Below are 19,659 nucleotides of genomic sequence, written 5' to 3' on the forward strand. Positions count from 1 at the left end.
GTACAGGAAGTGACGCAAAGAAGGTTCTTTAAAAGTGGCCAAAACTTCCTGTCACGAAGTTTTTGAGCCCTTTCTAGGCTTTGGAGACTGGTGGATGACCTTCTTCAGCATGGACCTGGGACTCCAGCATTTGGCAAAACTGCCCTTGGATTTTCCCCTTCGGACTGCAACGTGGGTGAGTGAAAAGTTGACTCATTTCCTGGAGAGATTAGTTTCCTGAGGAGACTGCATGGTCATTCACCACCAGATCCTCTGGTTTACATAGCCTTCTGGCTAAATGGCCCTCTGACTGAGGGTCCTCAGGTGGAGGGTTAACAAGCCCTACCTGAGTTAAGCCAGGCACCAAAGCAAACATTTAGGGTGATTAGCTAGACTGCTTACTCTACCCTCTTTCACATTTCTCTACTCTACTCTTTCCTTTTATTTTGTAAATAAAAGCTGCTAAATAAAAAGTCATTTTGACTTGAGTTATAATATCAGCGACCACATCCTCTTATATTTAGTCAAACCATATTAATTTTATCCCCTACAATAGCATTTACAAAGTCAATAGCAACTTCCAACTGATAGAAGAAGAAGCTCACTTCTGGAAATTTAGAAGTTCACCTCCTAAAAGATACAAAGAAAAAAAAATAGGAGCTAATAAAAGTTGTGTCCATGAATTAAAAAATAAAATTCAGAACAAACTTTCAAGGAAAAATAAATTTAAAAGGAGGAAAAAGCGAAAGAAAACTTCCTGGAAGAGAGTAAAACAAGAGGAAATTATGTAAAATAAGGGATAAAAGGAAAGAAGGAAGAGAAAATTTTGAACTATTTCCTTAAGCCAGGGAAAAGGGAGGTATAAAAGGATAGAAATCAATCAATAAAAAGAAATAAAGTAAAATTAACCATTTAAACTGTTCATCCAAAGGACAGAGATAGGTAAATAGGAACATAGAAAAGAAGAAAATTTTAGGAACAGATAAATACCAAATTAGTAAGCAAAACCAATAATGCAAACCCCGTTATTTCCCCCAAAAGTACTGATTTAAAAGAGGAAGGAATTGCGAGTTGAGAATTTAAAAATATATATTCTCAAAATGTTACATGATCAAAGGAACAAGCAGTTCTTGAAGAAAAAATCCAATATCTAGGCAGTCATATGAAAAAATGCTCCAGATGATATCTAATAATTAAAAATGTAAACTAAAACAACTCTGAGATTCCACCTCACACACTTTAAATTGGCCAACTTTATAAAAAAGAAAAATAAATGCTGAAAGGATTGTGGAAAAACAGGCACATTCATGCACTTTACTTAGTAGAGTATAAATTGGCTTTGCTATTCTGGAAAAGAATTTGGAACGATGTCCCTAAAGTACTAACTTGAGCACATCCTTTTGGCTTAGAGATTCCACTACTAGGATTATTGCCAAAAAGAACAAAGAAAGAAGGAAAGGACCCATATGCACAAGAATATTTATATGAGCTTATTTTTTGTAGAAGCAAAGAAATAGAAAACTAAAAGGATTCCTATAAGCTGAAGAATATCTTAAATTACATTTAAAAGTAATGGAATGAAAAAATGATAGTTTTGGAGAAAATTGTATAGACGTGAACTGATGGAAGAGTGAAATGAACATAACAAGGAGAAAAATGTATATAATTCTATAATGACAAGCAACTTTGAAAGACTTTTAAGAACTCAGACAAATGTAATAACCAATTATGATTCCAAAGGACTAGTGATGAGACACCTCCAGACAGAGAACTACTAGATTGAAAAAGTAGAATAAGAATATTTTTGAATAGAGTCAATATGGGCATTTGTTTTCCTTTATTATGCATCTCTTTACAATGGTTTTGTTTTTCCTTTCCCATGGAAGAAATAAAAGACAAAGAGGGAAAGAGAAGGAAGATAAAATAAAATGCTGTTAATTGGAAAAATAATTTAATTTAGAAAAAGAGAAAAAGGATAAAAATTAGGGCAAAAGAAACACAGGAAATGTCTAATAATCATGATGTTAAGCATTAATGAATTAAATAATTCAATAAAATGGCAATGAATAAAAAATAAATCTGCTAAATAACATAAATAATAATGAGATAGCCAATATAAATGATTAGTAGTTTGAATCAACATAGTAAAGTCTATTCTATTTGTACATTTAATACCAAATAAATCAAATTATCAACAATTTAATTTTAAAATTAGATACAGTTAATATGAATGGATTACACTTTTTCTACTTGAGCTCAAAGCATATAACTAAGAACAATGGACAGAAGTTGTAGAGATATAGATTCAAGACAAATTTTTCCTCAAATTTAGATTTTATGCTATAAGTTTATAATAATAATATCCATGCTGCAATGAATAGTCAAAAGATCGTCATTTCTAGGAGAAAGAAAAATTAGTAATAATCATGTGAAACAATGCTCAAATTTGAAATCAATGAAATAAGTAACAGAATAATTAGGATACTATCATGTCCATCAAAATAGAAATGATTATTTTAAAAAGATAAAATTCAATATGTGAGAATGTGAGGAAACAGAGAAGGTCATCAAACTTTTTGAGAAGTGAAAACTGGTATAATCTTTTAGAGGAAATCAATTTTGAAAACAAGAACTTAAAATTAACAGTCCTTTTATCAAGTAATTCAATTACTAGAACCAAAACCAAAGGGGACATTTTTAAAAGTAGGAAATTCAACTAAACAAAAAATACTCCTAACACTTTCTGTTAGTTATAGTCAAAAGGAAATAATTATATATAAAGCAATTAAGTAACAGCTGAATAAACTCTGTATGTCAACAAAATTGTACCTTGAGAGTTATAGATAGGTACTAAACCAGTAATTTTATTGGCATAGAGAAATCTCTAATGAGGAAAATCTTTTTATTAACACACTTTATGTGAAACTTACATAGAAAGTTGCCTAGAGCAGTGATGTCAAAATCAAATAGAAACAAGAGTCACTAGATAATATATCAAGATCCTTGAGGGTCACATACTGTCTTAGAAAAACCAAATATAATTATATATTTTAATAATAAGTCAACACATTAAAATAATAAAGAAACTACCTTTTCATCTGGTTCAGGATTCTACAACTCATGAGTGTTGGTGAGCTATAGGCAGTGTGTTTGGCACTTCTAGCCTAGACCAATGAGAGCTTAAGGAACCTTCTAGTCCAGAGATACAAAACCAGTATGAGAGGTGAACTTGAACCCAGATCTTTTTGGCTCTGAGAGTGGCTCTTTATACACTATACCATATTACCATCCATGATGGAATATAAAGATTCCACAAAAATATATAAAAATTGCAAGAAACATAGAAAGTCTACAGCAATGCAAAGAAAAGAAAGCAAAGTCAGAAAATACATCACACTGTCTTTGACTATGGCTATCCGAAAATTTATAACAACAAAATCTGCAAAAGACACAAGTAAAAGGGAGAACAAAAGAGGGAATAAAAGAAAATATCATCATTCTTTTTTTATTTTTATGTCTAATTTCATTCCTCATTATGTTGGTTTTATTTTGACTATACCTATTAAGTTTGAAACAAAACAAAATTTAGAACAAAGACATTATAGGAAAACTCTATTATAAGAAAGTTTCCAGAAATGATTTCTAAAACAGACGAATAAAGAAAAAAGGTTTTAATGAAAATTTTTGAGGCAATATTTTTCCAAATATACATACTGTTCCATCTTCCATGAGTTTCAAGCAAGAACCAAAATCCGCTAACCGAATGTGACCATTCATATCCATTAGGATATTATCAGGCTTAATATCCCTGCAAAAAAAATGCATTAAAGTTTTAGATGGGGAAAAATATACATGAGATGTTATTTGATAAGATTGCTCTTAAATTGTTTCTTTTCTAAAGAACTTTGGGATTCGCTAAGTAATTATTATTTATTTGTGAGTTCAAATTGCCAGCAAGAGAGTAATATATACCTCTCTTGTGGACCAGAAACTTAAGATAATCTGCTTGTCCAGAGTTCTGCCATCTACTTCTGATTAGCAACAGCCTTTTGAATGGCTATCAGAAGCTGAATATATATAGTAGTTCTATATTTGTCCATTTCTTTATGCTGAGAAGGCATTAAAAAGTAATATCTTACACATTTTTGTGAGTTTCTGATGGCAATTCCTAATATGTAAATATGCATGTTATTTTATGATGGGAATAGGAATCATCTTTATTTGGACTAAATTATAGTCATCCCTAGCTTACATTCCTTTCATACTGCTGTTAGGACTATTCTCACCACAAACAGAAGTATGTTTTATACAGGCCTATATTACATTTTTAAAAAAAGCTTGTGATTATTCTCTACAAACATCACAGGAAGAGCAAAAAGTTAAGAATGTAGTTAAGTGTATGCCTGGAGTTTTCTTGAGCACTAATAACAGCACATATATTTAGTTCTCCTATCTCAATGTTAATATTTGAAAACATCTTCCATTTTGCAAAAATAAATAAACTGCTTCAAAATACAATGAAATATCCATGTCAACTATAACGTCATAAGTTCATTTCTTCAGAATGGTTACTTTCCCTTTGCTGTTGCCACAACAATTTTGCAAAGTAAATGAAAGCTTTGGTTGAGTATATAGCAACAGTTGACTCCATGATTTCTCTCCTTCCAACAAGACTGATGGCAACTAATTCATATCTTTCTACCCCATGTAGCTCAGCTCTTGTTCATCTCTTCTTCCCATAAATTCTTCTTAAGGGATCTACTCATTGAATAGAATATTTTTCTTTACATTTGCATGAATACAAACACACCATTTTGAGTTATAACTCTTCTACTCTTGCTACATGAACAAATCACCTTATTGTCACAATTTAGGGGAGATCCAGATTTGGAATTTCAGAGGAAATTATGAAGTACAGTAAGTGAAATTCTCAGTAGTTAGATATCAGGGGAAGATTTCATTAAAATCAAAGTATCTACCAAGTCAAATCTCACACTTTAAAACAAGGTTTAAGAGGCCTTAAAAGTACAATTATAAAAAAGATATACATTTTCATACTATTAGCTTTTTTTAAAAGTATATTCCATTTATGTACTTATTTTTATTAAGCCTCTTCCTCACCTCACACCACAGAAGGCATCATCTGACAAAATATATAGATGATAGTTTACGCGTTTCCATTTCTCAGTTTATTCTCTGGAGGTGAATGTTCACAAGTTATTCTTTTTTTTGTTTTGTTTTTAACCCTTGTACTTCGGTGTATTGTCTCATAGGTGGAAGATTGGTAAGGGTGGGCAATGGGGGTCAAGTGACTTGCCCAGGGTCACACAGCTGGGAAGTGTCTGAGGCCGGGTTTGAACCTAGCACCTCCTGTCTCTAGGCCTGACTCTCACTCCACTGAGCTACCCAGCTGCCCCTCACAAGTTATTCTTAATTAAACCTGTAACTGTATGTAATAATATCTTGGTTCTATTCATTTCACTGTTCATTATCTCATATAGTTCTTTAAAAGTATTTTTTAAATCAATTTTATTGTTTCTTACAGTGCAGTAGTATTCCATCACAACCATATACCACAATTTGTTAATAAATGGGCAAAAGATATGAACAGGTTTTGGATGAAGAAATAAAAGCCATAGACAGGCATATAAAAATGCTCTAAATCACTACTGATTAGAGAAATGCAAACGAATGCAATTCTGAGGTATCATCTGATACCAAATAGATTGGGCAAAATGACAAATGTAGGAGTGGGGACATTAATATACTGTTGGTCAGAACAGTGAACTGATCTAACCATTTTTGAGAGCAATTTGGAATTAAGCCCAGAGAGCTATAAAACTATAAGCTATTTTTTAACCAATTTTTAAAAAAATAAAAAGATTAAATTTGTTTAAGCCATATTCACTTATTCTGAAAGAGAAAAAAAAGTTTTAAGTTCAACTGCTTTGTAGTGAAATGGTCAAACATTGTGGGTAACAAGGAACAGATGCTCCCCACATTACTGAGAGTGTCTGTGTAATACCCAATTTCCATTAGGTACAATATACTAGAGAAAAACTATTACTTTTGAATACAGTGGACAGTTCTTAAAAGCATCATATTAATCTGTCAGCTAATACTGTTCTACCACTCACTCCCTTATGTAATACCTTTAATCTGAAGGAAAAATATTAGACAACTGCTGTTCCACAGCTCATTCCAAAGCTTTTATTTACTTTAGAAAATGGTTGTGGGAACAGCAGTGGTATTTACACAGAAGCAAAATAACCATTTACAAAAGAGTTTAATTAAGGGAAAAGAGTCTGTGGTGCTTTATGTTTTTAATGCAATGGTTTTAACTTAACGATTCTGAAGTTTATTAAAAAACTGAAATAATCTGAAAGGCATGAATTCCAAAAATAATAAAATTTGCCAATACATATATAAATTTAATTACACAAAAGTATCATTACAACAAATAAATATAATAAAAAGATCAAGTCTTAGGTTTCAATGTGACCAATAGTCTTAATATTCCAATGAATGAAATCTCATTAGCAGATATTCCCTCTAATGATGTGAATCACAACTCAGCCACAGAATGGCATATTGTAATTTAAAAGACTTTTCGTCTGGAGACAAAGATTTAAATTCACCTGGAGACCTAGATTTAAATCATGATTTTATAAAATATTCAACATTAGAATACATATGAATTCTATTTTAAACTCTACCATATCTATAAATTGAACAATATTGCACCAGTGAATTTGATTTATTAAGCACTTATTATTAAGTGCTATTATTAATAAACACAGCTTATTAATTATTATTAATAACAATAAGCACAGCTTATTAAAGCACACTAACATTTTGATTTAGTTAAGAGTAGAGGTTGCTGAGTGATGTTACTAAAGGTAGAATCTGGAAGTGGCAGTGAGGAGGAACACTGTGGAACTGTTCAGAAAGTTTGTTCATTATGAAACAGGAATTTCAAAGGCTAGAGTAGGAAGCATATGCTTAAGGAAGATGGGGGATAAGAGAATGGGACATAGGGTATGGAAGAGTTTCCTCATACTTGCCTGATAAATGATTAAAGCAGGGATAAGCAGAGAAACAAAAGAAATCGTAGGAGCAGCAAGTGGCAGATAAATAGTGAAAGTCAGCTTTGCAGAGGTGTTGCAAAAGGAGCTGGCATGTGCCTAGTTTTAAAAGATTAATGGAGTTTTTTCAGTCTTTGGAAACAATGTCATGCCAATTGAAGGTATTCGTTTCAACAACCGCTCTACTTAAATACTTCTTATATTTTATAGCTCTCACTAGGACTCTGAAAATTTGTAAAAATAAATAAATTATTTTAGAAGGATTTGTTCAATATTATGTTATTACCTGATTATGGGAAATTTATGAGATATTATTTTCTGATGACAATTTTTTTCATACTTTTCCCCACTGAGAGAAATTTGTTTTTTTTTTTCTAAACAAATACCAAGCAAATCATTATTGGGCTATTAAAAGAATCCTATCCAATTTGTGAAATATAGTGTATCATCCCTGTGATATATCCAACATCTGTTGGACTGTCACCTGAGAATCTACATGACCTTCCTTTCCCATGGATTTTTCAGATTTTTAAAAAGAAATGAGCCATAGTATTGTGACAAAAAATGGAATAGTTTCATATACCACAATAATTCTAAACTTCAAAAAATTAACAGTGAAAAAACAAAGTATAAAGAGTTAAGGGGAAATTTTTAGATTTGCAGGAGCAATTCTCTTTCCCCAACTTCCTCCTCCAAAAAGTCTATATTTAAGTCTGTATTAAAGGCAATAAGATGTTAAAAGGAGAAGATTAATCTAACTATGTTAATAGGGCAAACAATGACCAAGAAAAGAACCTCAGATTTCTTTGGACTAAAGAAGATATCAGAACATTTACAGTCACTGTAATGTTAACAATACATTAAGACTAGCGAGATAGCCTAAATGATGGAGTAAACAGTTTTGCTGTACTGAGGGAAACTATTCTCTATATAACCAAAAGTTGTAGAAAGAATTAGCCCAATTTATTTTTTTTTAATTTTTTATTTTTTTAAACCCTTAGCTTCTGTATATTGTCTCCTAGGTGGAAGAGTGGTAAGGGTGGGCAATAGGGGTCAAGTGACTTGCCCAGGGTCACACAGCTGGGAAGGGTCTGAGGCCAGATTTGAGAATTAGCCCAATTTAAGTGAAAATTTAACAGCCAGTGCTGTTTTAAGTAAAACTCACAAAATTTCTCATGAGAGAGGGAATTAGCCATCAAGAGAAATCTTAAGACACATAATGGATAATCAGCTGTCAAGAATATCACTGAACAGATTCCAGTTTAGTTACAAATTGTCATAGATGAAAAGTGTAAGATCAAGGCTTGAATATCAGCCACAAAACTTATTGTAACCACTGACAAATCACCTTAATTTTCTAATTTTCATTTCCCTGTGTATAAAATGCAAATAATAATATGCTACCTAACTTATAAAGTTATTATAAAAGTATTTTTTAAATTATCCATCTCTTATAATTTTAGAATACTTTCATTTCTCAATCTATCCTTCGCAGAGTCTCAACCAGCCTTTATAAGAAAGAGTAAAAAAGAAAGGGAAAATGTAACTTGGTGAAACCAACTCAGAAAGCAGTCAAATTTGGTATCATTTACAGTGCTCCATATCTATAGCCTCCACCTCTTTTAAAAAGAGTGGTACATGTTTCTCTTTATTCTTCACTGTCAGGCTTACTCATTATAATTTCAGTGTTCAGTTTTAACTTTCGTAGTTGTTGTTTCCATTTATGCTGTTTTAGTTATTGTGAAAATTTCCTGGTTACTTTATTTTGTATTAGTTTATATTAGGTTTTCACAGCTTCCTATATTCTTTATAGCCATCATTTTATTTCTTTTTTAAAACACAATTTTATTTACAGTTCCAAATTCTCTATCCCCTCTGACTTACCTATTGAAAAAGTAAGAAAAGGGGGCAGCTGGGTAGCTCAGTGGATTGAGAGCCAGGCCTAGAGATGGGAGGTCCTAGGTTCAGATCTGGCCTCAGACTCTTCCCAGCTGTGTGACCCTGGGCAAGTCACTTGACCCCCATTGCCTACCCTTACCATTCTTCTGCCTTAGAACCAATACACAGTATTGACTCTAAGACAAAAGGTAAGGGCTTAAAAAAAAAAAAGAAAAAGTGAGAAAAATAAAACCTGTTACACACACACACACACACACTTGAACGAAACAAATTCCCAAGTTGGCCACATAAAAAATATGCTTCATTTTGCAGTATGAGTCCATCATCTCTCTATAAGGAGGTGGATAGCATCATTATTTTTTTATAGCAATGAAATTATATTATGTACCATCAAAATTTGTTTAGTCATTTTCAAATTTGTAGATATCTATTTGTTTCCAGTTTTTTGCTATAATAAAAAGTACTTCTATAAATATTTTTAAAAGAAGACTTCAGTTCAAAAAGTGAAGTTCAATGGAGAATTTTTTTCTTATATAAATATTTAAGTATATATTGAACATTTTTTTATGTCTTTGATCTCCTTGGGGTATATCTAAAATCATAACATATGACAATTTTAGTGACTTTCAAATTGTATATCTATATACTAAAAGAAAGTATTATCTAAACATTTAAGCTACAAAACTGTAAGTTACTGCATCACTTTCAACTTTGGTACTAATTTCTTAATTGTAATCAAGCTCACACACATTCTCATTCATCCTATTCTTCTCTTACACTTGCCCTTTCCACTGCTAGCATAAATATTTAAGTGCCTACTATATGTGGCACTTTTCTAATTCCTGAGAAAATAAAGGCAAAAGTCAGGTCCTATTCTCAAAGAGTCCCTGGTCTAATGGGGAGATCACATACAATTACATACAAACAAGATATAAACTAGAGATATTCAGAGGAAAAGCATTAAGATTAAGACTTCTTGCAGAATGTAGGATTTTAGGTAAGAGTTGAAGAAACCCAGGAGGCAGCATTAATGAGGGAAAGCATTTCAGACATGGACAACAGCCACAGAAAATTCTTGGTCAGGAGATAAAATTTCTTGTTCAAAGTACAGGAAGGAAGCCATTGTCAAAGAATCAACCAGAAAAATGGGGACTGAGAAGTATAGGTTATGACAACTCTGGCCATTACACAGACGTTTTTAAACTTGATCCTGGAAGGGACAGGAGTTTGAATAGGCGATATAGTCACTTCTGTGCTTTAAGATTAGGATTTTAATCCCAGAAATCCAGAAAAGCAGCAAACAGACAAAGCTCTTCATACCAAATAGGGGCTCTGTGGAAAGTCTGCAACCCCAGTGATCCTAAAGAATATGCCACTAAATGCCATAGGAATATAACAGCAGGAGGACTGCCAATGAGAGGCAGAATTACACAGAGTCTAATCTAACATAAAGTTCCAATCTGGAAAGTAAGACTTTAAGAATAAGAAAACAAAAACAAAGTTTAAAAAAAGACAAAGAATTATTAAGATGCCAAGGATGCCCAAGGCATAGGCCAAGAAGAGAATAACTTGAAAATATCTTTAAGAAAAACATCAAAATAAAACACAGCTTGCCCACAAGATCAATCAGAATGACTTTTAAAAAAAGTTTTAAAACATTAAAAAAATATCAATATGGGGGCAGCTGGGTAGCTCAGTGGAGTGAGAGTCAGGCCTAGAGACAGGAGGTCCTAGGTTCAAACCTGGCCTCAGCCACTTCCCAGCTGTGTGACCCTGGGCAAGTCACTTGACCCCCATTGCCCACCCTTACCAATCTTCCACCTATGAGACAATACACCGAAGTACAAGGGTTAAAAAAAAAATAAAAAAAAAATATATCAATAATCACATGAAAAAGTATTCTAAATCCCTCCTGATTAAAGAAATGCAAATCAAAACAACTCTGAGGTACCATTTCACACCTAGCAGATTGGCCAATATGACAGCAAAGGAAAATAATAAATATTGGAGGGGGTGTGGCAAAACTGGGACACTAATACACTGCTAGTGGAGTTGTGAATCAATCCAATCATTCTGGAAGGCAATTTGTAATTATGCCCAAAGAGCTTTAAAAATTGCATGCCTTTTTTTTTTTAAACCCTTACCTTCTGTCTTGGAGCAGAAGAGTGGCAAGGGCTAAGCATTGGGGGTTAAGTGACTTGCCCAGGGTCACACAGCTAGGAAGTGTCTGAGGTCAGATTTAAGCCTAGGACCTCCCATCTCTAGACCTGATTCTCAATCCACTGCGTTACCCAGCTACCCCTATCCCCTTTGATCCAGTTATAACACTGGTGGGTTTGTACAAAGAAAAATGTTTATAGGCATGTTCTTTGTGGGGGCAAAAAATCTGGAAAACAAGGGGGTGTCCCTCAATTGGGGAATGGCTAAACAAATTGTGGTATATGATGGTGACGGAATACTATTGTGCTGTAAGGAATGATGAACTGAAGGATTTCTATATGAACTGGAAAGACTTTCAAGAACTGAAGCAGAGTGAAATGAGCAGAACCAGGAGAACATTGTACACAAGAAGTGAAACACTGTGGAAAGATCAAAAGCAACAGACCCTGCTACTAATAACAATGCAATTATCAAGAACAATCCCATAGGACTTATTAGAAAGAACGCTATCCACATCCAGAGGAAGAACTGTGGGAATATAAACACAGAAGAAAAAAAAAAGATTGATCATGTGATTGGAATGGGTATATGATTGAGGGGTTGGGGTTTTAAAAGATTACTCTGTTACAAGTATGAATAATATGGAAATAGGTTTTGAGCAATAACACATGTATAACCCAGTGGAATTGCTTGTCAGCTCTGGGAAGAGGGAGATAAGAGGGAAGGGAGAGAAAATGAAACATGTAAGCATGGCAAAAATTCTCAAAAGTAATTAATTAGTTAATTAAAGAAATAAAAGAAAGATACATCATTAAAAAACTACATTAAAAATTAAAGGAGGGGCAGCTGGGTAGCTCAGTGGATTGAGAGCCAGGCCTAGAGATGGGAGGTCCTAGGTTCAAATCCGGCCTCAGACACTTCTCAGCTGTGTGACCCTGGGCAAGCCACTTGACCCCCATTGCCTACCCTTACCATTCTTCCACCTATAAGTCAATACACAGAAGTTATGGGTTTAAAATTAAAAAACAAAAACAAAAACAAAAATTAAAGGAGAGATCTAGAGGAAAGAATTGTAAAGTTGCAAAGAAAAAAAAAACAGAAAAAGAAATGACAGCCTGGCACAGGAGATGTAAAACCTTACTCAAGTAATAACACTTCATGAAAATTAGAATAGATTAGACATTAATGAAGCCACAAAAACCCAAGAAATATTAAAACAAAGTCAAAAGATTGAAAAAATATAAGCTACTAAAGCTTAAAAGTGGTCTAAGACTTGGGACACCTTATATTAGGGAGTTGAAAATTTCACAAACAAATTCAGAAAAGGAAAAATATTAATGAGCTCCTTTTCTGACCATTAACCTTTATGAAAAGTCATTAAATGGAAAGACCTCCAGGAACTGATGCAGAGTGAAAGCAGAGCCAGAAGAACATTGTACACAGAGACTGATATACTGTGGTAAAACCAAATGCAATGGACCTCTGTACCAGCAACAATGCAATGACCCAGGACAGCTCTGAGGGATTTATGGAAAAGAACGCTACCCACATTCAGAGGAAGAACTGCAGGAGAGGAAACACAGAAGAAAATCAATTGCTTGAATACATGGGATGATGAGGACATGATAGGGAATCGAAAGTACCACACCAATGAAACTATCAACAATTTGGAAATAGGTCTTGATTAATGACACATGTTAAAACCAGCGGAAATGCATATCGGCCAGGGGAGGGGGGAGGTCGGGGGGTGAAGGGGAAAGTAAGAGCATAAATCTTGTAACCATGTTAACTTTTCTAAAATATAAATATTAATAAATGTTTAAAAAAGTCATTAAAGAAAGTATTACAAATTAATGGGAGACTAAATAACTTAACTCTAAGGAACTGGTAGATCAAAGAACAAATCACAAAAATAACAAGCAATTTCAGTATAACTAATGAAAACAATAAGACAAAACAAAATTTGGGGGAATATAGTCAATGCAATCCTTTGGTGACAAAAGAGACATTCTTAGCAACAAAAAAGTACAGATTAACAAATTAGGTATGAAATTTAAAAAGCTAGAAAATAAAAAGATGATGAAAATAAAAACATTGAAATATAGGTATTGAAAATGAAGGAAATAAAAGTTTAAAAAATCATTTAATTAATAAATCTGGAATTTTCTTTTAAATCAATAAAAGGTATTATTAGCCAATTCAATATTTTTAAATGAAGGAAACAAAATTATCAGTAACAAAAAGTTTAAAAAATGAAAACAAAATAAAAGATGTAATAGAAACTATAGTATTGAAACCCATGACAATAAAGGATAATTTAAATAGATGAATATTTTAAAAATTGTAAATACTCAAATTAACATAAGTAGAGAATGTATTTTTCCCTCTTATATTTTAAAATTTTTTAAATTAATATACTTTATTTCCAGGTATCTCAGCCCCTCCCTTCCCTCTCCATACCATAAAAGGCATCATCCAGCAAACAGATATGTATATATAGTTTATGTTTTTCAACTTTCCATTCTCTAGAGAAGAACATTTACAAGTTATTCTTCAAATATTAAATCTGTAGCTGTAAATAGTATTTTCTTTGTTCTACTCATTTCACTCTTATCTCATGTAGTTCTTAACAAGTTTAAAAAAATTAATCTGTTCATTGTTTCTTACAGCACAGTAATATTCCATCACAATGATATACAACTTGTTCAACCATTCTCCAATTGATGGAGAGCCCTTTGATTTCCAGTTCTTTGACAAGAGAACTGCTATAAATATTTTGGAACACATTTCCTTTTTTTCTTCACAGACCTAGCAATGGTATTGCTTTTTCACAACCTCTCCAACATCTGTCATTTTAGCCAATCTGATGGGTATCAACATTTGTTATTTTAGCCAATCTGATGGGTATCAGATGATACCTCAGATTTGTTTAGGTTTCCATTTCCCGAATCAATGGAGATTTAGAACATTTTTTTACATACCTTTTTTTTGTTTGTTTTTGATTTATTTACTCCAAAATAGTCTGTTTATATTTCTTGACCATTTTTCAACTGAGGGATGACCCTATTCCCATAAATTTAACAAGTTCTATATATCTTATATATATAAGGCCTCTATCAAAGATGACTTTATGAAAATTTTCCCCAATTTTTTGCTTTCCTAATCTTGGCAACATTTGTTTTACTTGTATAAAAACTTTTCAATTTAACGTACTCAAAATTATCCATTTTACATTTCACCATGTTCTCCATATTTTGTTTACTCATAAATCCCTCTTCTATACATAAATTGGATAGGAAATATGTTCCCTATTTTTCCTGTCTAGATCATGCATCATTTTGATCTTATCTTAGATAATGGTTTAATATATTGGTCTATACCTAGTTTCTGCCAATTATTTTTCATTTGTCCCAGCAATATTTTACCAAATAGTGATTTCTTATTCCAAAAGCCTGGATCTATACTTTTGTCAAATACTAGGTTACTATATAACCTTTTACCTTTAACCTTCAACCTTATAACCTTTGTTGTATGTGTGTTCTATTCCATTAATCTGCTTTTCTACTTCTTAGCTAGTACTAGATAGTGTTGATAATTACTGCTTTTATAATATAATTTAAACTGGAAGACCCTTCCTTTATATTTTAAAAAATTAATTCTTTTGATATTCTGTAAGTAGAGAATTTAAATAATCAAATATCAAAAAAAGAAATTGAACAGGTACATATTGAATAAATTAACATCCAGAGGAAAATACCCCAGCACCAGATGGAATGATATGATTATATCAGTAGGTACAGAAAAACTTTTGCTGAAACAATTATTTCTATAAAATATAATAATAGCAAGTAGAGAAATAAATGGACCTTTCTAGTATTTAGCATATTGCCTAACACATAAAATTTCCTTAATAAAATATCTATTTACTTTATTTTACTTTTCCTAATATATTAAGTGGTGTGTGTATGTATACAGATACACACAAAACAATATTGCTATATGTATATTAAAATAAGAGGAATATGTTAGTGGCCATTCTAATAAGATCAGAAATAAAGCAAGGTTTATGTTATCATTACAACTGACTGCTAAACTGACAAAAATGTATGTTATCTTTTGTGACTTTATGTACCCTGTTGAGATAATACTGAAATGTATACACTATATATAGAATGATTCATTGGAGAAACAAACATGTTAATCTCCTGGAGAATAAAGAGTATGGAAACTTAACATGCTGGTCTCTGAAAGAATTGAAATTACTATAAATATATAACCCCTTATCCCCCATGGTGCATTAAGTCAGAACATCAGCCAGCAAGTCATGTGTTTAAAGAGCCACATGGCAACTGGAGTCCTGACTTCTGGAAGGGACTGGCAGAAGTCCCCTCATGATAGGGGATGTATCTGGAAGTCAGGACTTGTGACCCAGACTGTCTAATCAGAGCACCCCAAAAGTGACATCATTGGTCTTATAAGACTCAGGGATGAGAGATAGGGAGAACTCTTTGGCAAGGAACTCTTCTTGAACAAGAGGAGCTGGAGCACTTAACACTCAGTGAACACTGGCTGGGTACTAGATCTAGGGAAGTATGTAAGAGGATTTTTTTAGTAAGGGAGACCTGGTGATGCTTCTTTATCTCTCACTTTTACTAATAAATAATTATAATTTAGCATATAGTACCCAAGATTAATTTTAATCATTACATTTTGGGAGATATACAGCCAAACCTTGGTACTTGATGATTTCAGAACTTGCCAAATTTGGTATTTGAGGTATTTTGATGAGAAAAAATTGCTGCAGTATTCAACATTTGTTTGGCACTCAATGAGCTTGCTAGAACTTGTTGGTGTTATGATTTCAGGAAGCATATGTCCATTCCAGAGAAAACAAAGAATCACATATTAGTCTTGGTGTAACTCTCTCACAGTGCAAAACCCCCTCAATCTTGTGTTCACTTTTTGTGGCTTTTGTGAAATTTTGGAGATATATTTTTATGCAAATAACATCATTATGGGTCCAATTAAAGTTAGTGATAACACCCAGCAGAAAATAAAATTAGTTAGAACTACAATAGACATTTTAAAAAGTATCAAGAATTTTAAGAGTGGTATCCATGTTTATGATTTCACAGTATTATATAGGTAGAGAAATTGTTATTGATTTGGATAGGAGAATAACAGTTAGCAGGTGACAGCATTTCTAAGGCAATAATTTGTGAAAAGGCAGATATGCTGCATGCCAATCTGTTGAAAAACGAGCCTAGAATGAGTGCAGAGAGTGGTGGTAGAGTGTTTAAAGTTAGTCATGGCTGGTTTGATAATTTTAAAAAGTGAAATGGCAAACACAGGGTGATGAGGCATGGAAAAGCAGCCAGTGCCAACATAAAAGCTGCTGAGAAAAATGATTTTGAAGATTATGTAGAGGCTGGGGGATTTGTTCCCCAAAGAGTGTTTAGCTGAAATGAGACTGGCTTGTTTTGGTGAAAAATGCCAAACAGTACATCACTTGAGAGGTGAGAGCATTGCCAGAATAAAACTGATAAAGAACAGGCTAACTCCATTTGTATGGGAATGCAAGTGGGGACTTGAAGTTCTTGAAGCCCCTCTTAGTTTACCATATTGAAAACCCATAAGTTTTCAAGAAAAATAGGGTGATAATAAGCAAGTTACAGGTGTTGTGGAGGACAAATGCTAACACTTGGATCACAAGGCAGTAACTGTGAAAATATATTTATAGGAGAAAGATTTGCTGCTGAAAGCACTCCTTGTGTTAGACAAAGGCTCCTGATCAACTTCCAGGCTTGGAAGATGACTTATGTGAGGTGTTCCAACTTCATAACTGTGGTATTGCCCCCTAACACAACTCCTCTGATCCAGCCCTTGAACCAGAGGATGATCTCGAATTCTGAAAAACTCTACATGAAGGCACTTTTCAAGAGGTGCTTTAAGGTGATCTCTGAAACAGAGCTGACTATATGAACTCTGGAAGAATCATTTCAGTATCCTCAACTGTCTTCATCTTATTAAGGTGGGGGAGGGGGAGTCTTTTACAGAACTGTAAATTCTGCCTGGAAGAACTTATGGCCAGAAGCTACAACTGAAGTGACTTTGAAGACTTTGAGACTGAGCTACACAGGTATGAAGGATATTGTAACTCTTGGCCAGTCCATGGATCTGGAGCTGTTAGTTCAAGAGCATAAAGAAGAGCTCAACACTGAAAAGCTCCAGGACCCTCAAAGGGAACAGCAACAGCTGGGGGTAGGGGGTGCAGGGAAGGTCCCCACTTCATAGGAATTTTGAAATGCAGACAAAAACAGTCATTGGATAGAGGTTTCTTGTGAAATTTACTCCTGTAAGCAAGATTCACTGGTGATAAGGTACAGAAAAGAGAAGGAACTTCAGAAGGGCAGTTGTGAGGCTGGATAGAACATTTCAGGGGGTCACATCTGGCCCACGGGCTATAGTTTGCCCATCACTGGCTTGGGCCATAAACTCCTCTCAATACAGATAAAGTTTAAATGATTTTACTTGATTCAATTATTTTTATTTATTTCTATGTATTATTGTTTATTTAGTAAACTACAACTCCATTAGTGCATATAATGCCTTATAAAATCTGGGTTTTATGGATGTCTGGAATGGATTAATTCACTTTACATTATTCCTTAAGGGAAAAATTCATTTGGTACTTGACCTTTTGGGTGCTCAAATTGCCTTCTGGAACAAATTAATGACAAGTACCAAGATACCATTGTATTCCTAGATATTTTATTATAGTTCATTTAAATGGGTTATCTATTAATATCTCTTCTTACAAAAGATTGTTAGTAATAGAGAAATGTTGATAATCTGTGTGGATTTATTTTATATCCTGCTTTTCCAAAATTGCTGGTACTTTCAATTAATTTTTTTAGTTAAATATTTAGGATTTTATATTTTTATATATACATATATCATAAAATCATCTGTGAAAAGATAATCTCTTAGCCCATTCTGATTTCTTTTTCTTTTCTTATTGCTATTGCTAGCATTTCTAGTACAATATTAAATAAAATTAATGATAATGAACAACCTTTTTTTACTCCTTATCTTATAAAAGAGTTCTAACATCCCCATCATAGTTGTTTGCTGATGGTGTTAAATATTTATTTCTTATTAATCTAAAGGAAAATGCATCTATATCTATGCTTTCAAGTATTTTTTTTCTTTTTTTTTTTTTTTTTAACCCTTGTACTTCGGTGTATTGTCTCATAGGTGGAAGATTGGTAAGGGTGGGCAATGGGGGTCAAGTGACTTGCCCAGGGTCACACAGCTGGGAAGTGGCTGAGGCCGGATTTGAACCTAGGACCTCCTGTCTCTAGGCCTGACTCTCACTCCACTGAGCTACCCAGCTGCCCCCCTTTCAAGTATTTTTAAAAGAAATAAAAGTTGTATTTTGTCAAAAAACCTTTTCTGAATTTATAGATACAATCAAATGATTTTTAGTATCCTTTTTGTTAATGTAATCAATTATGTTAATCATTTTTCTTACATTAAACCATTCCTGCATATTTGATATAAATCCTTTTTGGTCATAATGTATATAATGTTTGGACATAATGTCATGATTATGTCTCCTGTATAATACTTTATTTAGAATTTTTGCATCTATCTTAATTAATGAAATTGCCTATTTTCTTTCTCTTTTTTTCTTCCTGATTTAGGTATCATTACCATATTTGTTTTATAAAAGGAGTTTGGCAGGAATCCTTCTTTGCAAACTGTTCTAAATACTTTATTTAATATTGGAATTGGATGATCTTTAAATGTTTGGTAAAATTCACTTGTAAATCCATTAGGTCTTGATGCTTTTTTTCTTAAGATGTTCTTTTATAACCTGTTCAATTTCTTTTTCTAAAATAGCTTTATTTAAATATCTATTTCCTCTTCTGTTAATTTAGGCAATTTATATTTTTGTAAGTATTCATCGATTTCCCTTAAATTATTAAGTTCTGGCATATAATCAGGCAAAATAACTCCCAACAATTGCTTTAATTTAATCTTCTACAGAGGTAAATTCACCCTATCTTTTTTGCTGGTTTTTGCCCCATTAAACCAAATCTTAGTTCTATTTATTAATTCAATGGTTTTCTTACATTTAATTTTGTTAATCTCACCTTTAATTTTTAGGATTTTTAATTGTATTTAATTGGGAATTTTTAATTATTCTTTTTTTAATTTTTAAAAAATGTACAACCAATTCACTGATCTGATTTTTCTTTATTTTACTGATATAAACATTTAGAGATATAAATTTTAACTGCTTTTAATCTATCCCATAAGTTTTGTTGTGTTACTTGGTCATTATTTCTTTAATAAAATCATTTATTGTTTCTATGATTTGTTCTTTAACACACTCATTCTTTAAGACTAAATTTAGTCTCTAATTGATTCTTCTATTGCTTACAGTCTCTTATTAAATATAATTTTTATTACATTATGATCTGAAAAGGATGCATTTAATATGGTTGCTTTTCTGCATTTATTTATAAAA

At 32.7% G+C, this 19,659-nt stretch overlaps 1 protein-coding gene across 1 annotated transcript in view; it reads right to left on the minus strand.

Annotated features, from left to right (window-relative positions):
• LOC123247970 (serine/threonine-protein kinase MRCK alpha-like) overlaps positions 1-19,659 on the minus strand; it is a 426,637-nt gene that overhangs the window by 166,177 nt on the left and 240,801 nt on the right. Inside the window, exon 6 of the mRNA XM_044677091.1 lies at positions 3,694-3,787. Coding sequence (XP_044533026.1) covers positions 3,694-3,787 — 94 coding nt within the window. The remainder of the gene's footprint in view (positions 1-3,693; positions 3,788-19,659) is intronic.

This window comes from Gracilinanus agilis, chromosome 4 (assembly GCF_016433145.1).
Source record: "Gracilinanus agilis isolate LMUSP501 chromosome 4, AgileGrace, whole genome shotgun sequence".
Lineage (NCBI taxonomy): Eukaryota > Metazoa > Chordata > Mammalia > Didelphimorphia > Didelphidae > Gracilinanus > Gracilinanus agilis.